Source organism: Hyla sarda, chromosome 8 (assembly GCF_029499605.1).
Source record: "Hyla sarda isolate aHylSar1 chromosome 8, aHylSar1.hap1, whole genome shotgun sequence".
Classification (NCBI taxonomy): Eukaryota; Metazoa; Chordata; class Amphibia; order Anura; family Hylidae; genus Hyla; species Hyla sarda.
The window spans coordinates 228,597,405-228,622,335 of NC_079196.1; the positions used below are offsets into that span (position 1 = coordinate 228,597,405).

Here is a 24,931-nt window from a genome sequence, read left to right on the forward strand (position 1 = left end):
AAATTCTAAAAAATTTTGATTTTTTTTTTTTAATTGGCAGCTGCAGGTCATGCTCAGAATTCAAGTGTCAAGAGATTGTGCCAGGCCTCGGCATGCCTGCCTCCTCCCTCCACCCCTCTCTGCTTCAACTGATTGACAAACAAGGCTCAGTGATGGAAGCCAAGCCCTGTACACCAATCATGTAGGCTGGGAGAGAAGGGAGGAGGCAGGCATGTTATGGGGAAAAAAAACACCTGTATGTTCTGGTGGCACCAGTCATCTTCTTCCCAGGGGATACAGAGATTTGCTTCTCGGTTAACTAATTCTAATGGCTATTGCATTATTTCTCACCTTTTTCTTGAGAGATTCCACAAGAATCATCATGTCCTGGTTGAACATCAATAGATACAAAATGCGTATTAGGGGCAGGGGGAACAATTTTTTGGGCATCTTGTGTTGGTTTACACAGAACATTTGTACCTGAGAAAAAATAAAACAGAGAATCACTTAATATATTATCTGGGTATAGTGGGTTAGGTTAGATCAGAGCACTGTATGGCGGGTTTAGTATACTCACTGCATGTACTCAATTGTCGGGTAATCAATTCAGTAGTAAAAGCCAATAAATGGAATAATCTAGAGCAGTGTTTCCCAATTGCAGTTCTCAAGTGCCCCCAACAGGTCATGTTTTCAGGATTTCCTTAGGCTGGGTTCACATATGTCCGGTGTCTGGCAGCCTAAATCTCGATGCAACTGATGCCACAACTGATGACAACTTGTCATCAGTTGTATGGCATCCGGCGTCCATTGTTTCTGGGCAACGGACAGGGGAATGCATCAAGCTGCATCAAAATTGAGACACTGGATGATTGTGAACTGTCCCATTCAAATGAATGGGATCAGTATAAGCATCAGTTTCCCTCCGATGCACGCAAGAGGGAAACTGTGCTAGACACCGGACATATGTGAACCCAGCCTTAGTCTTTCACGGGTTATATAATTCTGGTCAGTGCATCAGGTATCACCACAATTATATCACCTTTGAAAGACCAAGAAAATCCTGAAAACATGACCTGTTGGGGGGACTTGAGGACCGCGCTTGAGAAACACTGTTCTAGACCATGTAATGAATGCTGAGGCTACGAACGCTCATCCGCACTATAATAGCCCCATGTAAAAGGACCTTTATTATCACATTAAATAAATGTTACAAAAGTTTATTTAGTGAGTTCCAATGCCTGCATGATGGAAATAAAATAAACTTTCACATCTTTTCGAATGATAACGCTTCAGAACAATGGACAATAAGAGATAACAGAAGTGATGGTGAGGTCCCACCTGTATGTTCTCCATTGACTGTGACATCTTCTGAGGATTTTGTTCTTTCTGGAGATGTGTATCCATGATCATCAGGAATCATTGTATCTTTTTCTTCTGGACACAATCTCATATCTCGTAATTCTTCTTTATTTGTTTCTGTAAATTAATGTCAAAACATCATATGAAATTTACACTGATCAACAACCCAATGAATCTGAAGACGATTGTGAGGTTTACACTTCACTCAAATGGTGTCGTACCAGACAAGTCATAATGACCAACAGTAAATAAGGATGCCAGATTCATCTAGTATGTGATGGAGCTTTATATGACAGCATGTTCGGGTGTGCTAAACTAAGAGCAGAGAGAGGACATGTTTTGGTCTCATAGCCACAGAGCAGAGAGGACATGTCCTGGTCTTATAGACACAGAGCGGGGAGAGGACATGTCCTGGTCTCATAGACACAGAGTGAGGAGAGAAAATGTCCTGGTCTCATAGACACAGAGCGAGGAGAGGACATGTCCTGGTCTCATGGACACAGAGAGAGGACATGTCCTGGTCTCATAGACACAGAACAAGGAGAGGACACGTCCTGGTCTCATAGAAACAGAGCGGGGAGAGGACATGTCCTGGTCTTATAGACACAGAACAAGGAGAGGACATGTCCTGGTCTCATAGAAACAGAGCGGGGAGAGAACATGTCCTGGTCTCAAAGACACAGAGCGGGGAGAGGAAATGTCCTGGTCTCATAGAAACAGTGGGGAGAGGACATGTCCTGGTCTCATAGAAACAGAGCGGGGAGAGGACATCTCCTGGTCTTATAGACACAGAGCGAGTAGAGGAAATGTCCCGGTCTCATAGACACAGAGCGGGGAGAGGACATGTCCTGGTCTCATAGACACAGAGCGGGGAGAGAACATGTCCTGGTCTTATAGACACAGAGCGAGGAGAAGACATGTCCTGGTCTCATAGACACAGAGCAGGGAGAGGACATGTCCTGGTCTTATAGACACAGAACAAGGAGAGGACATGTCCTGGTCTCATAGACACAGAGCAGGGAGAGGACATGTCCTGGTCTTATAGACACAGAACAAGGAGAGGACATGTCCTGGTCTTATAGACACAGAGTGGGGAGAGGACATGTCCTGGTCTCATAGACACAGAGCGGGGAGAGGACATGTCCTGGTCTCATAGACACAGAGCGAGGAGAGGACATGTCCTGGTCTCATAGACACAGAGCGAGGAGAGGACATGTCCTGGCCTTATAGACACAGAGCGGGGAGAGGACATGTCCTGGTCTCATAGACACAGAGCGAGGAGAGGACATGTCCTGGTCTCAAAGACACAGAGCGGGGAGAGGAAATGTCCTGGTCTCATAGAAACAGTGGGGAGAGGACATGTCCTGGTCTCATAGAAACAGAGCGGGGAGAGGACATGTCCTGGTCTTATAGACACAGAGCGAGTAGAGGAAATGTCCCGGTCTTATAGACACAGAGCAGGGAGAGGACATGTCCTGGTCTCATAGACACAGAGCGGGGAGAGAACATGTCCTGGTCTTATAGACACAGAGCGAGGAGAAGACATGTCCTGGTCTCATAGACACAGAGCGGGGAGAGGACATGTCCTGGTCTTATAGACACAGAACAAGGAGAGGACATGTCCTGGTCTCATAGACACAGAGCAGGGAGAGGACATGTCCTGGTCTTATAGACACAGAACAAGGAGAGGACATGTCCTGGTCTCATAGACACAGAGCAGGGAGAGGACATGCCCTGGTCTCATAGAAACAGAGCGGGGAGAGGAAATGTCCTGGTCTCATAGAAACAGTGGGGAGAGGACATGTCCTGGTCTTATAGACACAGAGTGGGGAGAGGACATGTCCTGGTCTCAAAGACACAGAGCGGGGAGAGGAAATGTCCTGGTCTCATAGAAACAGTGGGGAGAGGACATGTCCTGGTCTTATAGACACAGAGCGGGGAGAGGAAATGTCCTGGTCTCATAGACACAGAGCGGGGAGAGGACATGTCCTGGTCTTATAGACACAGAACAAGGAGAGGACATGTCCTGGTCTCATAGACACAGAGCAGGGAGAGGACATGTCCTGGTCTTATAGACACAGAACAAGGAGAGGACATGTCCTGGTCTTATAGACACAGAGTGGGGAGAGGACATGTCCTGGTCTCATAGACACAGAGCGGGGAGAGGACATGTCCTGGTCTCATAGACACAGAGCGAGGAGAGGACATGTCCTGGTCTCATAGACACAGAGCGAGGAGAGGACATGTCCTGGCCTTATAGACACAGAGCGGGGAGAGGACATGTCCTGGTCTCATAGACACAGAGCGAGGAGAGGACATGTCCTGGTCTCAAAGACACAGAGCGGGGAGAGGAAATGTCCTGGTCTCATAGAAACAGTGGGGAGAAGACATGTCCTGGTCTCATAGAAACAGAGCGGGGAGAGGACATGTCCTGGTCTTATAGACACAGAGCGAGTAGAGGAAATGTCCCGGTCTTATAGACACAGAGCAGGGAGAGGACATGTCCTGGTCTCATAGACACAGAGCGGGGAGAGAACATGTCCTGGTCTTATAGACACAGAGCGAGGAGAAGACATGTCCTGGTCTCATAGACACAGAGCGGGGAGAGGACATGTCCTGGTCTTATAGACACAGAACAAGGAGAGGACATGTCCTGGTCTCATAGACACAGAGCAGGGAGAGGACATGTCCTGGTCTTATAGACACAGAACAAGGAGAGGACATGTCCTGGTCTCATAGACACAGAGCAGGGAGAGGACATGCCCTGGTCTCATAGAAACAGAGCGGGGAGAGGAAATGTCCTGGTCTCATAGAAACAGTGGGGAGAGGACATGTCCTGGTCTTATAGACACAGAGTGGGGAGAGGACATGTCCTGGTCTCAAAGACACAGAGCGGGGAGAGGAAATGTCCTGGTCTCATAGAAACAGTGGGGAGAGGACATGTCCTGGTCTTATAGACACAGAGCGGGGAGAGGAAATGTCCTGGTCTCATAGAAACAGTGGGGAGAGGACATGTCCTGGTCTCATAGACACAGAGCGGGGAGAGGACATGTCCTGGTCTCATAGACACAGAGCGAGGAGAGGACATGTCCTGGTCTCATAGACACAGAGCGAGGAGAGGACATGTCCTGGTCTTATAGACACAGAGCGGGGAGGGGACATGTCCTGGTATCATAGATACAGAGAGGGGAGGGGACATGTCCAGGTCTCATAGACACAGAGCGAGGAGAGGAGAGGACATGTCCTGGTCTCATAGACACAGAGCAGGGAGAGGACATGTCCTGGTCTCATAGACACAGAGCAGGGAGAGGACATGTCTTGGTCTCATAGAAACAGAGCGGGGAGAGGACATGTCCTGGTCTCATAGACACAGAGCGAGGAGAGGACATGTCCTGGTCTGATGGACACAGAGCAAGGAGAGGACATGTCCTGGTCTGATGGACACAGAGCGGGGAGAGGACATGTCCTGGTCTCAAAGACACAGAGCAGGGAGAGGACATGTCCTGGTCTCATAGACACAGAGCAAGGAGAGGACATGTCCTGGTCTTATAGACACAGAGCGAGGAGAGGACATGTCCTGGTCTCATAGACACAGAGCGAGGAGGGGACATGTCCTGGTCTCATAGACACAGAGCGAGGAGAGGACATGTCCTGGTCTCATAGACACAGAGCGAGGAGAGGACATGTTCTGGTCTTATAGACACAGAGCGAGTAGAGGAAATGTCCCGGTCTCATAGACACAGAGCGGGGAGAGGACATGTCCTGGTCTCATAGACACAGAGCGGGGAGAGAACATGTCCTGGTCTTATAGACACAGAGCGAGGAGAAGACATGTCCTGGTCTCATAGACACAGAGCAGGGAGAGGACATGTCCTGGTCTTATAGACACAGAACAAGGAGAGGACATGTCCTGGTCTCATAGACACAGAGCAGGGAGAGGACATGTCCTGGTCTTATAGACACAGAACAAGGAGAGGACATGTCCTGGTCTCATAGAAACAGAGCGGGGAGAGGAAATGTCCTGGTCTCATAGAAACAGTGGGGAGAGGACATGTCCTGGTCTTTTAGACACAGAGTGGGGAGAGGACATGTCCTGGTCTCAAAGACACAGAGCGGGGAGAGGAAATGTCCTGGTCTCATAGAAACAGCGGGGAGAGGAAATGTCCTGGTCTTATAGACACAGAGTGGGGAGAGGACATGTCCTGGTCTCATAGACACAGAGCGGGGAGAGGACATGTCCTGGTCTCATAGACACAGAGCGAGGAGAGGACATGTCCTGGTCTCATAGACACAGAGCGAGGAGAGGACATGTCCTGGTCTTATAGACACAGAGCGGGGAGAGGACATGTCCTGGTCTCATAGACACAGAGCGAGGAGAGGACATGTCCTGGTCTCAAAGACACAGAGCGGGGAGAGGAAATGTCCTGGTCTCATAGAAACAGTGGGGAGAGGACATGTCCTGGTCTCATAGAAACAGAGCGGGGAGAGGACATGTCCTGGTCTTATAGACACAGAGAGAGTAGAGGAAATGTCCCGGTCTTATAGACACAGAGCAGGGAGAGGACATGTCCTGGTCTCATAGACACAGAGCGGGGAGAGAACATGTCCTGGTCTTATAGACACAGAGCGAGGAGAAGACATGTCCTGGTCTCATAGACACAGAGCGGGGAGAGGACATGTCCTGGTCTTATAGACACAGAACAAGGAGAGGACATGTCCTGGTCTCATAGACACAGAGCAGGGAGAGGACATGTCCTGGTCTTATAGACACAGAACAAGGAGAGGACATGTCCTGGTCTCATAGACACAGAGCAGGGAGAGGACATGTCCTGGTCTCATAGAAACAGAGCGGGGAGAGGAAATGTCCTGGTCTCATAGAAACAGTGGGGAGAGGACATGTCCTGGTCTTATAGACACAGAGTGGGGAGAGGACATGTCCTGGTCTCAAAGACACAGAGCGGGGAGAGGAAATGTCCTGGTCTCATAGAAACAGTGGGGAGAGGACATGTCCTGGTCTTATAGACACAGAGCAAGGAGAGGAAATGTCCTGGTCTCATAGAAACAGTGGGGAGAGGACATGTCCTGGTCTCATAGACACAGAGCGGGGAGAGGACATGTCCTGGTCTCATAGACACAGAGCGAGGAGAGGACATGTCCTGGTCTCATAGACACAGAGCGAGGAGAGGACATGTCCTGGTCTTATAGACACAGAGCGGGGAGGGGACATGTCCTGGTATCATAGATACAGAGAGGGGAGGGGACATGTCCAGGTCTCATAGACACAGAGCGAGGAGAGGAGAGGACATGTCCTGGTCTCATAGACACAGAGCAGGGAGAGGACATGTCCTGGTCTCATAGACACAGAGCAGGGAGAGGACATGTCTTGGTCTCATAGAAACAGAGCGGGGAGAGGACATGTCCTGGTCTCATAGACACAGAGCGAGGAGAGGACATGTCCTGGTCTGATGGACACAGAGCAAGGAGAGGACATGTCCTGGTCTGATGGACACAGAGCGGGGAGAAGACATGTCCTGGTCTCAAAGACACAGAGCAGGGAGAGGACATGTCCTGGTCTCATAGACACAGAGCAAGGAGAGGACATGTCCTGGTCTTATAGACACAGAGCGAGGAGAGGACATGTCCTGGTCTCATAGACACAGAGCGAGGAGGGGACATGTCCTGGTCTCATAGACACAGAGCAAGGAGAGGACATGTCCTGGTCTTATAGACACAGAGCGAGGAGAGGACATGTCCTGGTCTCATAGACACAGAGCGAGGAGGGGACATGTCCTGGTCTCATAGACACAGAGCGAGGAGAGGACATGTCCTGGTCTCATAGACACAGAGCGAGGAGAGGACATGTCCTGGTCTCATGGACACAGAGCGGGGAGAGGACATGTCCTGGTGAACTGTCCCATTCAAATGAAGGGGATCAGTATAAGCATCAGTTTCCCTCCGGTGCACGCAAGAGGGAAACTGTTACGCCTAGCGCTCCGGGTCCCCGCTCCTCCCCGGAGCGCTCACGGCGTCTTTCTCCCTGCAGCTCCCCGGTCAGTCCCGCTGACCGGGAGCGCTGCACTGTCATGGCCGTTGGGGATGAGATTCGCACAGCGGGACGCGCCCGCTCGCGAATCGCATCCCAGGTCACTTACCCGTTCCCGTCCCCTGCTGTCATGTGCTGGCGCGCGCGGCTCCGCTCTCTAGGGCGCGCGCGCGCCAGCTCCCTGAGACTTAAAGGGCCAGTGCACCAATGATTGGTGCCTGGCCCAATTAGCTTAATTGGCTTCCACCTGGTCCCTGACTATATCTGACCTCCTCTCATTCACTCCCTCGCCGGATCTTGTTGCCTTGTGCCAGTGAAAGCGTTTTGTGTGTCCTAAGCCTGTGTACCAGTACTTCTGCTATCCACCCTGACTACGAACCTTGCCGCCTGCCCCCGACCTTCTGCTACGTCCGACCTTGCTTCTGTCTACTCCCTTGTACCGCGCCTATCTTCAGCAGCCAGAGAGGTTGAGCCGTTGCTAGTGGATACGACCTGGTCACTACCGCCGCAGCAAGACCATCCCGCTTTGCGGCGGGCTCTGGTGAAAACCAGTAGTGACTTAGAACCGGTCCACTAGCACGGTCCACGCCAATCCCTCTCTGGCACAGAGGATCCACCTCCTGCCAGCCGGCATCCTGACAGAAACTGTGCTAGACACCGTACATATGTGAACCCAGCCTTAGTCTTTCACGGGTTATATAATTCTGGTCAGTGCATCAGGTATCACCACAATTATATCACCTGTGAAAGACCAAGAAAATCCTGAAAACATGACCTGTTGGGGGGACTTGAGGACCGCGCTTGAGAAACACTGTTCTAGACCATGTAATGAATGCAGAGGCTACGAACGCTCATCCACACTATAATAGCCCCATGTAAAAGGACCTTTATTATCACATTAAATAAATGTTACAAAAGTTTATTTAGTGAGTTCCAATGCCTGTATGATGGAAATAAAATAAACTTTCACATCTTTTCGAATGATAACGCTTCAGAACAATGGACAATAAGAGATAACAGAAGTGATGGTGAGGTCCCACCTGTATGTTCTCCATTGACTGTGACATCTTCTGAGGATTTTGTTCTTTCTGGAGATGTGTATCCATGATCATCAGTGTTACGCCAAGCGCTCCGGGTCCCCGCTCCTCCCGGGAGCGCTCGCAACATCCTCGCAATCGCAGCGCCCCGGTCAGACCTGCTGACCGGGTGCGCTGCGATACCTCTTCCAGCCGGGATACGATTCGCGATGCGGGTGGCGCCCGCTCGCGATGCGCACCCCGGCTCCCGTACCTGACTCGCTCTCCGTCGGTCCTGTCCCGGCGCGCGCGGCCCCGCTCCTTAGGGCGCGCGCGCGCCGGGTCTCTACGATTTAAAGGGCCACTGCGCCACTGATTGGCGCAGTTGGTTTAATTAGTGTATTCACCTGTGCACTTCCCTATGTATACCTCACTTCCCCTTCCCTTCCTGGCCGGATCTTGTTGCCATCGTGCCAGTGAAAGCGTTTCCCAGTGTGTTCCTAGCCTGTGTTCCAGACCTCCTGCCGTTGCCCCTGACTACGATCCTTGCTGCCTGCCCCGACCTTCTGCTACGCCCGACCTTGCTCTTGTCTACTCCCTTGTACCGCGCCTATCTTCAGCAGTCAGAGAGGTTGAGCCGTTGCTAGTGGATACGACCTGGTTGCTACCGCCGCTGCAAGACCATCCCGCTTTGCGGCGGGCTCTGGTGAAAACCAGTAGCAGCTTAGAACCGGTCCACTAGCACGGTCCACGCCAATCCCTCTCTGGCACAGAGGATCCACCTCCTGCCAGCCGAATCGTGACAGTAGATCCGGCCATGGATCCCGCTGAAGTTCCACTGCCAGTTGTCGCCGACCTCACCACGGTGGTCGCCCAGCAGTCGCAACAGATAGCGCAACAAGGCCACCAGCTGTCTCAACTGACCATGATGCTACAGCAGCTACTACCACAGCTTCAGCAATCATCTCCTCCGCCAGCTCCTGCACCTCCTCCGCAGCGAGTGGCCGCTTCCGGCCTACGACTATCCTTGCCGGATAAATTTGATGGGGACTCTAAGTTTTGCCGTGGCTTTCTTTCGCAATGTTCCCTGCACTTGGAGATGATGTCGGACCAGTTTCCTACTGAAAGGTCTAAGGTGGCTTTCGTAGTCAGCCTTCTGTCTGGGAAAGCTCTGTCATGGGCCACACCGCTCTGGGACCGCAATGACCCCGTCACTGCCTCTGTACACTCCTTCTTCTCGGAAATTCGAAGTGTCTTTGAGGAACCTGCCCGAGCCTCTTCTGCTGAGACTGCCCTGCTGAACCTGGTCCAGGGTAATTCTTCCGTTGGAGAGTACGCCATCCAATTCCGTACTCTTGCTTCCGAATTATCCTGGAATAATGAGGCCCTCTGCGCGACCTTTAAAAAAGGCCTATCCAGCAACATTAAAGATGTTCTGGCCGCACGAGAAATTCCTGCTAACCTGCATGAACTCATTCATCTAGCCACTCGCATTGACATGCGTTTTTCCGAAAGGCGTCAGGAGCTCCGCCAGGATATGGACTTTGTTCGCACAAGGCGTTTTTTCTCCCCGGCTCCTCTCTCCTCTGGTCCTCTGCAATCCGTTCCTGTGCCTCCCGCCGTGGAGGCTATGCAAGTTGACCGGTCTCGCTTGACACCTCAAGAGAGGACACGACGCCGCATGGAGAATCTTTGCCTGTACTGTGCCGGTACCGAACACTTCCTGAAGGATTGTCCTATCCGTCCTCCCCGCCTGGAAAGACGTACGCTGACTCCGCACAAAGGGGAGACAGTTCTTGATGTCTACTCTGCTTCTCCACGCCTTACTGTGCCTGTGCGGATATCTTCCTCCATCTTCTCCTTCTCTACTATGGCCTTCTTGGACTCCGGATCTGCAGGAAATTTTATTTTGACCTCTCTCATCAACAGGTTCAACATCCCGGTGACCAGTCTCGCCAGACCCCTCTACATCAATTGTGTTAACAATCAAAGATTGGACTGTACCGTGCGTTACCGCACGGAACCCCTCCTAATGTGCATCGGACCTCATCACGAAAAAATTTAGTTTTTGGTCCTCTCCAATTGCACTTCCGAAATTCTCCTTGGATTACCGTGGCTTCAACGCCATTCCCCAACCCTTGATTGGTCCACAGGAGAAATCAAGAGCTGGGGTACTTCTTGTTTCAAGGACTGTCTTAAACCGGTTCCCAGTACTCCCTGCCGTGACCCTGTGGTTCCCCCTGTAACCGGTCTCCCTAAGGCTTATATGGACTATGCTGACGTATTTTGCAAAAAGCAAGCTGAGACTTTACCTCCTCACAGGCCTTATGACTGTCCTATTGACCTCCTCCCGGGCACTACTCTACCCCGGGGCAGAATTTATCCTCTGTCCGCTCCAGAGACTCTTGCTATGTCTGAATACATCCAGGAAAATTTAAAAAAGGGGTTTATCCGCAAATCCTCCTCTCCTGCCGGAGCTGGATTTTTTTTTGTGTCCAAAAAAGATGGCTCCCTGCGTCCTTGCATTGATTACCGCGGACTTAATAAAATCACGGTAAAGAACCGCTACCCTCTACCTCTTATCTCAGAACTCTTTGATCGCCTTCAAGGTGCCCACATCTTTACCAAACTGGACTTAAGAGGTGCTTATAATCTCATCCGCATCAGGGAGGGGGACGAATGGAAAACTGCATTTAACACCAGAGATGGACACTTTGAGTATCTGGTCATGCCCTTTGGCCTGTGCAACGCCCCTGCCGTCTTCCAAGACTTTGTTAATGAAATTTTTCGTGATCTCTTATATTCCTGTGTTGTTGTGTATCTGGACGATATTCTGATTTTTTCTGCCAACTTAGAAGAACACCGCCAGCATGTCCGCATGGTTCTTCAGAGACTTCGAGACAATCAACTTTATGCCAAAATGGAGAAATGTCTGTTTGAATGTCAATCTCTTCCTTTCCTAGGATACTTGGTCTCTGGCCAGGGATTACAAATGGACCCGGATAAACTCTCTGCCGTCTTGGATTGGCCACGCCCCTCCGGACTCCGTGCTATCCAACGTTTTTTGGGGTTCGCCAATTATTACAGACAATTTATTCCACACTTTTCCACCATTGTAGCTCCTATCGTGGCTTTAACCAAGAAAAATGCCAATCCCAAGTCCTGGTCTCCCCAAGCGGAAGACGCATTTAAACGGCTCAAGTCTGCCTTTTCTTCTGCTCCCGTGCTCTCCAGACCTGACCCATCTAAACCCTTCCTATTGGAGGTAGATGCCTCCTCAGTGGGAGCTGGAGCGGTCCTTCTACAAAAAAATTCTTCCGGGCATGCTGTTACTTGTGGGTTTTTTTCTAGGACCTTCTCTCCGGCGGAGAGAAACTACTCCATCGGGGATCGAGAACTACTGGCCATTAAATTGGCACTTTAGGAATGGAGACATCTGCTGGAGGGATCAAAATTTCCAGTTATCATTTACACCGATCACAAGAATCTCTCCTATCTCCAGTCTGCCCAACGGCTGAACCCTCGCCAGGCCAGGTGGTCGTTGTTCTTTGCCCGTTTTAACTTTGAAATTCATTTTCGCCCTGCCGACAAGAACATTAGGGCCGATGCCCTCTCTCGTTCCTCGGATGCCTCGGAAGCAGAGGTCTCTCCGCAACACATCATTCCTCCTGACTGTCTGATCTCCACTTCCCCAGCCTCCATCAGGCAAACTCCTCCAGGGAAGACCTTCGTTTCTCCACGCCAACGTCTCGGGATTCTCAGATGGGGTCACTCCTGTTTCCGGTTCTTCTGACATCTTCTCCGTAAAGGAGATATTGGCCTCCAAGACGGTCAAAGGAAAAAGATTTTTTTTGGTAGATTGGAAGGGCTGTGGTCTTGAAGAGAGATCCTGGGAACCTGAGGACAATATCCTAGACAAAAGTCTGGTCCTCAGGTTCTCAGGCTCCAAGAAGAGGGGGAGACCCAAGGGGGGGGGTACTGTTACGCCGAGTGCTCCGGGTCCCCGCTCCTCCCCGGAGCGCTCGCAACATCCTCGCAATCGCAGCGCCCCGGTCAGACCTGCTGACCGGGTGTGCTGCGATACCTCTTCCAGCCGGGATGCGATTCGCGATGCGGGTGGCGCCCGCTCGCGATGCGCACCCCGGCTCCCGTACCTGACTCGCTCTCCGTCGGTCCTGTCCCGGCGCGCGCGGCCCCGCTCCTTAGGGCGCGCGCGCGCCGGGTCTCTACGATTTAAAGGGCCACTGCGCCGCTGATTGGCGCAGTTGGTTTAATTAGTGTATTCACCTGTGCACTTCCCTATATAACCTCACTTCCCCTTCCCTTCCTGGCCGGATCTTGTTGCCATCGTGCCAGTGAAAGCGTTTCCCAGTGTGTTCCTAGCCTGTGTTCCAGACCTCCTGCCGTTGCCCCTGACTACGATCCTTGCTGCCTGCCCCGACCTTCTGCTACATCCGACCTTGCTCTTGTCTACTCCCTTGTACCGCGCCTATCTTCAGCAGTCAGAGAGGTTGAGCCGTTGCTAGTGGATACGACCTGGTTGCTACCGCCGCTGCAAGACCATCCCGCTTTGCGGCGGGCTCTGGTGAAAACCAGTAGCAGCTTAGAACCGGTCCACTAGCACGGTCCACGCCAATCCCTCTCTGGCACAGAGGATCCACCTCCTGCCAGCCGAATCGTGACAATCAGGAATCATTGTATCTTTTTCTTCTGGACACAATCTCGTATCTCGTAATTCTTCTTTATTTGTTTCTGTAAATTAATGTCAAAACATCATATGAAATTTACACTGATCCACAACCCAATGAATCTGAAGATGATTGTGAGGTTTACACTTCACTCAAACGGTGTCGTACCAGACAAGTCATAATGACCAACAGTAAATAAGGATGCCAGATTCATCAAGTATGTGATGGAGTTTTATATGACAGCATGTTCGGGTGTGCTAAACTAAGAGCAGAGAGAGGACATGTTTTGGTCTCATAGCCACAGAGCAGAGAGGAAATGTCCTGGTCTCATAGACACAGAGCGAGGAGAGGACATGTCCTGGTCTCATAGACACAGAGCGAGGAGAGAAAATGTCCTGGTCTCATAGACACAGAGCGAGGAGAGGACATGTCCTGGTCTCATAGACACAGAGCGGGGAGAGGACATGTCCTGGTCTCATAGACACAGAGCGAGGAAAGAAAATGTCCTGGTCTCATAGACACAGAGCGAGGAGAGGACATGTCCTGGTCTCATGGACACAGAGCGGGGAGAGGACATGTCCTGGTCTCATAGACACAGAGCGGGGAGAGGACATGTCCTGGTCTCATAGACACAGAGAGGAGAGAGGAAATGTCCTGGTCTCATAGACACAGTGGGGAGAGGACATGTCCTGGTCTCATAGACACAGAGCGGGGAGAGGACATGTCCTGGTCTCATGGACACAGAGCGGGGAGAGGACATGTCCTGGTCTCATAGACACAGAGCGGGGAGAGGACATGTCCTGGTCTCATAGACACAGAGTGGAGAGGAAATGTCCTGGTCTCATAGACACAGTGGGGAGAGGACATGTCCTGGTCTCATAGACACAGTGGGGAGAGGACATGTCCTGGTCTCATAGACACAGAGCGGGGAGGGGACATGTCCTGGTATCATAGATACAGAGAGGGGAGGGGACATGTCCAGGTCTTATAGACACAGTGGGGAGAGGACATGTCCTGGTCTCATAGACACAGAGCAGGGAGAGGACATGTCCTGGTCTCATAGACACAGAGCGAGGAGAGGAAATGTCCTGGTCTCATGGACACAGAGTGGGGAGAGGACATGTCCTGGTCTGATGGACACAGAGCGGGGAGAGGACATGTCCTGGTCTCATAGACACAGAGCAGGGAGAGGACATGTCCTGGTCTCATAGACACAGAGCAAGGAGAGGACATGTCCTGGTCTCATGGACACAGAGCGAGGAGAGGACATGTCCTGGTCTTATAGACACAGAACAAGGAGATGGAATGTCCTGGTCTCATAGACACAGAGTGGGGAGAGGACATGCCCTGGTCTCAAAGACACAGAGCGGGTAGAGGACATGTCCTGGTCTCATAGACACAGAGCAGGGAGAGGACATGTCCTGGTCTCATAGACACAGAGCGGAGAGGACATGTCCTGGTCTCATAGACACAGAGCGAGAATAGGACATGTCCTGGTATCATAGACACAGAGCAGGGAGAGGATATGTCCTGGTATCATAGACACAGAGCAGGGAGAGGACATGTCCTGGTCTTATAGACACAGAACATGGAGGGGACATGTCCTGGTCTCAGACACAGAGCGGGGAGAGGACATGTCCTGGTCTTATAGACACAGAACAAGGAGAGGACATGTCCTGGTCTCATAGACACAGAGCAAGGAGAGGACATGTCCTGGTCTTATAGACACAGAGCGGGGAGAGGACATGTCCTGGTCTTATAGACACAGAACAAGGAGGGGACATGTCCTGGTCTCATAGACACAGAGCGAGGAGAGGACATGTCCTGGTCTCATAGACACAGAGCAAGGAGAGGACATGTCCTGGTCTTATAGACACAGAGCGGGGAGAGGAAATGTCCTGGTCTCATAGACACAGAACAAGGAGGGGACATGTCCTGGTCTTATAGACACAGAGCGAGGAGAGGACATGTCCTGGTCTCATAGACACAGAACATGGAGGGGACATGTCCTGGTCTCATAGACACAGAGCGGGGAGAGGACATGTCCTGGTCTTATAGACACAGAGCGGGGAGAGGACATGTCCTGATCTTATAGACACAGAGCGGGGAGAGGACATGTCCTGGTCTTATAGACACAGAGCGAGGAGAGGACATGTCCTGGTCTCATAGACACAGAACAAGGAGGGGACATGTCCTGGTCTTATAGACACAGAGCGAGGAGAGGACATGTCCTGGTCTCATAGACACAGAGCAAGGAGAGGACATGTCCTGGTCTCATGGACACAGAGTGGGGGGAGGACATGTCCTGGTATCATAGACACAGAGCGAGGAGAGGACATGTCCTGGTCTTATAGACACAGAACAAGGAGATGAAATGTCCTGGTCTCATAGACACAGAGTGGGGAGAGGACATGTCCTGGTCTTATAGACACAGAGCGAGGAGAGGACATGTCCTGGTCTCATAGACACAGAACATGGAGGGGACATGTCCTGGTCTCATAGACACAGAGCGGGGAGAGGACATGTCCTGGTCTTATAGACACAGAGTGGGGAGAGGACATGTCCTGATCTTATAGACACAGAGCGGGGAGAGGACATGTCCTGGTCTTATAGACACAGAGCGAGGAGAGGACATGTCCTGGTCTCATAGACACAGAACAAGGAGGGGACATGTCCTGGTCTTATAGACACAGAGCGAGGAGAGGACATGTCCTGGTCTTATAGACACAGAGCGGGGAGAGGACATGTCCTGGTCTCATAGACACAGAGCGAGGAGAGGACATGTCCTGGTCTTATAGACACAGAGCGGGGGGAGGACATGTCCTGATCTTATAGACACAGAACATGGAGGGGACATGTCCTGGTCTCATAGACACAGAGCGGGGAGAGGACATGTCCTGATCTTATAGACACAGAACATGGAGGGGACATGTCCTGGTCTTATAGACACAGAGCGGGGAGAGGACATGTCCTGGTCTTATAGACACAGAGCGGGGAGAGGACATGTCCTGGTCTCATAGACACAGAGCGGGGAGAGGACATGTCCTGATCTTATAGCCACAGAGTGGGGAGAGGACATGTCCTGATCTTATAGACACAGAGCGGGGAGAGGACATGTCCTGGTCTCATAGACACAGAGCGGGGAGAGAAGAGCATTCTTGTGATTGGTCAGTATCTGAGCTCTCGGGACATGTCAAAATGTTTTCTTATTGACAAGTACACATTAAGCCTTAACATCTAATACATTGTCCTAAAATAATTGGAAGGAAAGTTTTACTGGACAAGTTACTGTAATGTTTGACAATTGGACAACATTGGTCTTCACCTTCCTGTGATATTTCGTCTTTTTTCACTGGAGTTGATTCATTTTCTGTGAATAAGAAATGATTGATCCATCACTGCTTATAACAGAAATAACATTAATCCATCAGGAATATTACTGACTATCACAGACTAAGGGCCCTGTCAGACAGTTGCAGATAAGGCTTGATGAGTTATGGGACCCTTTATGTCATCATTGTTGGCCGCACATCACCTGTTTACACAGGGGGATTTGCGGCTGAAACAATGCAATCAGCCAGAGATCTAGAGTTTTCTCATTCCTCAAATTATCAGGTTTCCTACGAACACTAATTTTCCCAATAATCAACCTGTGTAAAAAGACCTTATATAAATAATATTAAATAAATATTTTAAAACCCAAATTAAGAAGTTCCGAGATATTGTCACAATTTCAATGATGGAAAATGAAGTAAAGGTTTCCATGTTTCCTAAGGATGATAGAGAGATAGCAGAAGTGATGGTGAGGTCCTACCTGTATGTTCTCCCCTGACTGTGACATCTTCTAAGTCTATTGTTCTTCCGCTCTCTGGAGATGGGTACTGATGATCATCAGGACTTCTTGTATTTTCTCCTCTTGGACAAATTCTCTCATCTCGTAATTCTAGATTTGTTTCTGTAAATTAACGTGAGAACATCATACAACATTTCCACAATGGTGAACTTTACACTGGTTTACACTGACCCCCAACCCAACTGACACGTTGGGCGGTGATAGAGTGAAGCCCTACTCTTGCCCACAGCCACTGCCCCTCCCTACCTGCATACCCATCCTAAACAACGGGTCCACAACCACAAGGACGGTCCTTTTGGGACAGACAGAGTCAAAATAATAAAATACAAAACAGTCGGAGTTGAAGAACAGCCCACAGAAATTGTGGTCAGAATAGCCAGGCCAGCAACTGGAGATAGTGAAGTGCCAATACATAAGAGCAGAAGAAAGGTCAAAACTCAAGCCAAGATCAATATCCAAATTACAGAGAACATACAATGCTGGTTACTCAAACTAAGTTCTTTCACTGGTAAGGTCTAGAAGAACACTGCATGTTTAAAAAGCCAGCTAGATACACAGGTGCGATCTCAGTACGGTCAGCTGACCAGCCCAGGTAGCTAGGGTGTGGCCATAGCAACCAAACCAAAGCTCAAGAAAGTTAAACCCTTCAGGTCAAACAGACATTATACCAATGTACCTGAAGATGATTGTGAGGTTTACACTTTACTCAAATGGTGTCTTACCAGGAGAGTCATATTGACCAACAGTAACGAAAAACACCAGAATTATCCAGTATGTGATTGAGCTTTATATGAGAGCAATTATAAAGAACATCACATATCATGGATGCCAAGGTCTGATGAGCGGTGTTGAAGGACTTACCCTTATTCTCAAAAGAATTAAGTATGCTACTGTATGTCTCAGATTCTTTTTTTTTTTTACAGTATCCTAAATCTACTGCCCCCATAGCCCAACAATGTGATGGGGCCTAACTGCAGCCTGACTTACTTGGCTATACCTAGAGGAACGTGACAGGAGCCGAGTAATTAACATGTGCACCCAGCTGTGAACTCTACAAAAGATCAACCTCCACCTCTTTTCCCAGGCTAGGTGGGTAGAGATAGGACAGGTTTTTGGACTCATTGGCTAGCAGACCAACTCTATTTGCTTTACATGAAAATGCAGTGCAATGTGCAATGGTCAACCTTCTGCATCCTGTATAGCTCATCGTATGGATGACATTACACAAACATCTAGAAAGACCCATGTGTAACATAGAAAACACAGTAATACAGGCCTTCAGCTGGGGCAGCTGTTCTGGGCCACCACAGTCACCCCCTTTAATATTATTCAGAGAGTCAGAGAAACTCAAAAGCTAAGCCGATTCACTACTTCCACGGGTGGAAAATAGGCATGTGGTTGGTCTAGTTGTGGACATGACGGGCACTATTCTCAAATTAAAGGGGTACTCTGCTGCTCAGCCTTTGGAACAAACTGTTACGAACGCTGGAGTCGGCGCCGGGAGCTCGTGACGGCATAGCCCTGCCCCCTTGTGACGTCATGCCCCGCCCCCTCAATGAAAGTGTATGGGACGGGGCGTGATGGCTGTCACGCCCCCTCACATAGACTTGCATTGAGGGGGCGGGTTTTGATGTCATGAGGGGGCAAAATTATGACGTCACAAGCTCCCGGCGCTGGCTCCAGCGTTTGGAACAGTTTGTTCCAAACGCTGAGCAGAGTAGTTCCCCTTTAAGGTGCCCATACATTTTATACTTAGACTATCTAAGGTGTATGGCGGCATCCCAACTCTCCAATATCGGTGGAGGGGAGGGTCCGGCATGTTGGATTTTAAATGGGTACTCTGCCCCTAAACATCTTATCCCCTATCCAAAGAATAGGGGATACCATGTCTGATTGCAGGGGTCCACGATCTCCAGCGCGGCACCCCAGTCATCCGATGCACGGAGCGAGCTCAGCTCCATGCCAGATGCCGGGCGGCCACACCCTTCACGCTCCCTCCATTCATATCTATGGGAGGAGTCGTGATGGCTATGTACTAGCCGTCACGCCCCCTCTCATAGAAATGAATGAAGGGGGTGTGGTGTGCTATCACAAACTGAAAGCTCCAAGCTTCCGCATTCAGAATGCAGCGGTGCCACACCCGAGATCGCATGGGGTCCCAATGGTCAGACCCCCGCAATCAGACATCTTATCCCCTATCCTTCGGAAAGGGAATAAAATGTCTAGGGGCAGAGTACCCCTTTTTTTTTTCATTACTATTATTATTTATTTACTAATTAATTTCATGCCATTCACTGTGCAGTTTCGTAAAAGGAGATATTCAGCAGAAAAAAAATTCTACCTGCAGGGTAGTAGGGGCTCCTATCTAATCGTGAGGGGTCTGACCGATGGGAACCCCGCGATCTCCTGTACAGGGCCCTGGCTCGACCCCCAGCTCTGCTCCTCTAATGCGTGTATCGTACCCGGCACAAAACACGCCCCCTCCATTCATCTCTATGTGAGAGGAGGAGACACAATGTTTGTGTGTCTCCACCTCTACCATAGAGATGAATGGAAGGGGCGTGTTTTGTGCCGGGTACGATACACGCAATAGAGGAGCAGAGCTGGGGTCGAGCCAGGGCCCTGTACAGGAGATCACGGGGGCTCAAACCGCTGGGATCAGGTTTTTTTTCCGGCCAGGCCTCCGCATTCAGAATGCAGCGGTGCCGCACTGGAGATCGCAGGGGGTCCCATCGGTCAGACCCCTGCAATTAGACATCTTATCCCCTATCCTTTGGAAAGGGAATAAAATGTCTAGGGGGAGAGTACCCCTTTAACTCCCTCCCAAGGACAAAACATGAACATTCGGGAGGTTGGGAGAGAATTGTTTGGCAGACAGTTATTGATAATGTATGGCCACCATTATTCCATACCTTCGAAGAACAACCACCAATGCTCAATGACCTTATGTATGTTTGGTAGGGATGCACCATCCATGCTGGGACAACACCATTTAGGGACTATTTGTTTTTTTGGGGGGTTTTTTCAGTGGAAAGTAGAAACCAGCACCATTTAACTTTCGAGAAGCAAAGGTGATGGGGTCATCTCTACCCCGATAGACGTCCCCAACGTAGAGTGTGGACTCAACATCAGTGGTCTCAAACTATAGCCCTTCAAATGTTGCAAAACTTCAACTCCCAGCATGCCCGGACAGCCGTTGGCTGTCCGGGCATGCTGGGAGTTGAAGTTTTGCAAAATCTGGAGGGCCACAGTTTGAGACCACTGACCTACATCTGAGTGTCTTCTAGAAGATATAGACAAGGAGAAGCGCTCCTAGTGTGATAACGTAATGTAAAAAGGAGATGAAAAAAGCAAAAATGCTCACCGAATATAATTGTACTACAGCCAAGTACAACTATGGTGTAAACATGGGATAACCCTCAACGGGCGAAGATCGGCAGCCGCTCCTGGCAACACAGGTGAAACACTAAGACGGATCCCTCCAAGGAACAGCACAGGATAAAAGCGGCGCACAAGACTTCAAAGGTAAAGTGATTTATTTACCCGGCATGCAACGCGTTTCGCTGGACAACCAGCTTCATCAGGAGCCTGATGAAGCTGGTTGTCCAGCGAAACGCGTTGCATGCCGGGTAAATAAATCACTTTACCTTTGAAGTCTTGTGCGCCGCTTTTATCCTGTGCTGTTCCTTGGAGGGATCCGTCTGAGTGTTTCTTCTAGAAGATGTCTCACTGGAGCTTCTTTCCCTCTTCAGATGTGATTTCTCTGAGACCCTCACAGGACCCACCGGCGAGGAATGACGACTTTCCTCCTGATTAGTGCTTTGTATTTCTTCTAGTTCTTCATTTTCTAAACAAATAAACTGCGTCTACAGTATTCCCCAGTAATGTACAACAATGTCCCTTTACCGCATCTTGTCTTATGACAAAAATTATTTAAAAAAAGGAACCTTCGATGCCCGGTCTGTAGGACATTATCGATGACCTTCTCCCAGTCACATAAATGATCTAGAACATCTTCATCTATGAGATCAGTGACCTCTGACAGGTGGAAATATTGGACGGTTCCATCTGCTGGGGACCCAACAGTCCTAGAAATGACTCCTGTTGATCTTGTCCCAGGGACAGCAGATCCTGAGAATTCTAAATCAAATATTCAACCTATCTAAGAATTCTAAAGAAATCTAAAAAATGTATAAAGAGAGTCATCAACTACTTAAAGGGGTACTCCGGTGAAAAACGTTTTTTTTTTTTAAATCAACTGGTGCCAGAAAGTTAAACAGATTTGTAAATTCTCTACAGTGGAAATTCTTTTCCGTTTGAAACACAGAGCTCTCTGCTGACATCATGAGCACAGTGCTCTCTGCTGACATCTCTGTCCATTTTAAGAACTGTCCAGAGTAAAAGGAAATCCCCATAGCAAACATATGCTGTTCTGAACAGTTCATAAAATGGACAGAGATGTCAGCAGAGAGCACTGTGCTCATGATGTCAGCAGAGAGCACTGTGTTCCAAAAAGAAAAGAATTTCAGCTGTAGTATTCAGTAGATAATAAGTACAGGAAGGATTAAGATTTTTTAATAGAAGTAATTTACAAATCTGTTTAACTTTCTGGCACCAGTTGATTTAAAAAAAAAAAGAGTACAGTAATATTCCAACGATATTCAACTTGTCTGCTTTATTTTACGTTTTACTACTAAAGATATATGTATATATATATACATATATATATATATATATATATATATATATATAATTTATTTATTGCTTTTAATATGTTTTTATTTTTTATTTATTTATTTATTTTGTTATTCATTTATTTTGTTATTTATTTATTTAATGTATGTATTTATTTATTTTATTTGTTTATTTTGTTATCTATTTATTTATTTATTGTAGTTACTCATTTATTTTGTTATTTATTTTGTTATTCATTTATTTTGTTATTTATTTATTTATTTATTTATTTAATGTATGTATTTATTTATTTTATTAGTTTATTTTGTTATCTATTTATTTATTTATTTATTTATTTTTTGTTATTTATTTAGTTATTTGCCATTTTCAGACCCCTATAACTTTTAATTTACTTTCCTGTCCACAAAGTTGTATAGGGGGCCTGTTATTTGCATGTGTAGTTTTTATTGGTCTCTTTTTGGCAGTGATTTGATCTTTTCATCTCTTCTCATTCATATTTTTGTGGTATGTGATGTGACCAAAAAAAAAAAAAAAAAAAATTTCTGGCTTTAAAAAAAACTAAAATAAATTTAAAAAATGTATTACTTTTGTGATTATTGTTATTATTATTATTTTTTAATGCCATTCAATGTGCAGTTTCTTAAAAGTAGATATTCAGCAGATCGTGAGGGGACCCCCCGCGATCTCCCGTACAGGGCTCTGGCTCGGCCCCAGCTCTGCTCCTCTATTGCGCGTATCGTGTCCGTAACGGAAGCTGGTCAAAACCCGCCCCCTCCATTCATCTCAATGTTCGTGTGTCTCCGCCTCTACCATAGAGATGAATGGAGGGGGCGTGTTTTGTGCCGGGTATGATACACGCAGTAGAGGAGCAGAGCTGGGGCCGAGCCAGAGCCCTGTACGGGAGATCGTGGGGGGTTAAACCGCTGGGATCAGGGTTTTTTTCTGCCACATATCTCCTTTAATGTTATACTGTATTTTAACAGATCAGATGGGGGGAGATTTATCAAAACCTGTGGAGAGGCAAAGTTGCCCAGTTGCCCATAGCAACCAATCAGATCGCTTTAACAAGGCCTGTGAAAATGAAAGAAGGGAGCTGATTGGTTGCTATGGGCAACTGGGCACTTTTGCCTCTCCACAGGTTTTGAAAAATCTCCCCCATAATGTTTACATCCATTCCACTGAACCACCAATGGTCCCGCTGGGTACGGAATGAGTCCAGAGGCCGCTCCATACACTGTTAATAATCACAGGATGACGGCCACCATCAAAGCCGCAACTACAATACAACACTGTCATGGCAATAGAATGTTACCAACAGGTCCCTGATGAATAATGGCGGAAGAAACACGTAGGACCTTTGGATCTATAAAGGACTAGATGTTTGGAACTGTTCGCTCTGAAGAACCCTAGGTTTTGCTAAAACTGTGCGCTTATGATGGGTGCATCTTCATATGGTGCAAGACTAAATAAGTGTACAAATACATTTAAATAAGATGGGCCACATATACTGATTGCAGGGTTATTGTGCAATATCGTACCCCTTCTCTTATCAAATCCACCACATTTTCTGTGAATACCTTAGTAAATATGTTGGAGACATAACACTTTTTTCAGGTTCACGCCCTTTTTTCAGGGACACACCCCTTTTTTCAGGGACACACCCCTTTCCCCAAGTAGACACATCCCATTTTGGAAGGGTTTTCAAGAAAAGTGGAGAGTTGGCCGTATTCATCAGATTTTTAGGGGGTGCAAAATCTGGTGCACGAAACATGTGCCAAAATTTAGCCACCAAATGCATAAAAAAAAATAAAAAAGGTGGAAACACAATAGCAAATAATCACAATTGTGTTTTTCGGATCTATTGATAAGTGGGGAGGCAAAGAATTCCTTGTATAAAAATGCAAATCTGCATTTAATAAAAAGGTTCCCAAAAATCTATGTTGATGGTTTTATGGAGGTGGGAGACCTGTACCTTGTAGATGTATAGTATCCTGCAGTAATACATATATCAGTCTCACCTTCTTTTTGGGGGACTCCACAGGAACCGCCATGTCCTAGTTGCATGTGAATGGATACATACTCTGCATTAGGGGCAGGGAGGACAATTTTTTGGACATCTTGCCTTGGTTTCCGTAGAACATTTTTACCTGAGAAAAGACATGACAGAGAATCCCTTAATAGATAAAATAATTTCTACCTGTGCACAGCGGGTGCGGTCGGATAAGAGCACTATATGGTGGGGTTTAGTGTACTCACTGCATGTACTTAGTCTTAGGCCCCTTTCACACTATAAATTCATCCCTTTTAAAGACACGATTTTAAGGGTTTTGAAAATGGAACATTATAACGGGTCTTTAAAACAGATGAATTTATAGTGTGAAAGGGACCTTAAAGGGGTACTCCAAAGGATAGAGGATAAGATGCCTGATCGCGGGGGTCCCGATGCTGGGGACCCCGTGATCTTCCACGCCGCACCCCTTTAGAATCAGTCCCCAAAGCATGTTCGCTCCAGGTCTGATTACTGGTGATCACGAGGACGGAGCATAGTGATGTAATGACTCCGCCCCCTCAATGCAAGCCTATGGGAGGGGGCATGACAGCTGTCACAAGTCCAATAGACTTGCATTGAGGAGGCGGAGCGTGACCTCACACGGGGGCAGAGCCATGATGTCACTATGCTCCGTCCTCGTGGTCGAGATGGACGGTTCCGGAAGCCGCTAAAGGTGGGTGCTGCATGGTAGATCCCGGGGTCCCCAGCGGCGGGACCCCTGGGATCTGACATTTTATCCCCTATCCTTTGGATAGGGGATAAGATGTCTAGGGGCGGAGTACCCCTTTAATTGTTGGGTGAACCATTACATAATGAAAAGGAAAAAACCACAATAATCTAGACAATGTAATAGATGTTGAGGCTACGACTGAACCATTGAGCTCTTACCTAGTGCCCAGAAGATCACAGTGAGCAGAAGGACCAGCAATGGACTGAGCAGAAGGAACCACCGGATCCGATCATTACTGTGTGTAGGTCCTGGTGGTAGAACATAGAAGAACATGGTGTTAGGGGTTGTGCTGCGGCCAGACATGCTGTTCCATCTACCGGCCCGTAACTCATCCTGCCTCGCTCCTGCTTCCTCTGTATGCTGGCGCACGTGTGGTCGCTTCCTAGGCCGCGTGCACGCCAGCTCTCAGAAATTTAAAGGGCCAGTATGCCCTTAATTAGTTCTTGCTAATTAGTAATGTTATAAGTGCCGGCACTTTCTCTATTGCCTTGCCGGATCTTTGTGCTATCATTGCCTTA

General features: G+C 48.6%; 1 protein-coding gene and 1 long non-coding RNA gene across 5 annotated transcripts in view; one reads left to right on the forward strand and one right to left on the reverse strand.

The window, feature by feature from the left end:
* Window positions 1-24,931, reverse strand: part of LOC130283981 (up-regulator of cell proliferation-like) — a 50,973-nt gene that overhangs the window by 18,829 nt on the left and 7,213 nt on the right. For 2 of the 4 annotated variants that reach the window (XM_056533828.1, XM_056533831.1), the window contains 5 exons: window positions 24,572-24,661; window positions 23,652-23,780; window positions 16,900-17,040; window positions 1,318-1,455; window positions 331-459 (listed from right to left, as the gene is read on the reverse strand). In XM_056533828.1, the coding sequence (XP_056389803.1) occupies window positions 331-459; window positions 1,318-1,455; window positions 16,900-17,040; window positions 23,652-23,780; window positions 24,572-24,661 (627 nt within the window). Of the gene's footprint in view, window positions 1-330; window positions 460-1,317; window positions 1,456-8,421; window positions 8,477-16,899; window positions 17,041-23,651; window positions 23,781-24,571; window positions 24,662-24,931 lie in introns of those variants that run through there. The other 2 variants (XM_056533830.1, XM_056533832.1) reach the window with 2 other exon arrangements.
* Window positions 1-24,931, forward strand: part of LOC130283998 (uncharacterized) — a 38,453-nt gene that overhangs the window by 12,421 nt on the left and 1,101 nt on the right. The gene's annotated exons all lie outside the window — the stretch shown is intronic.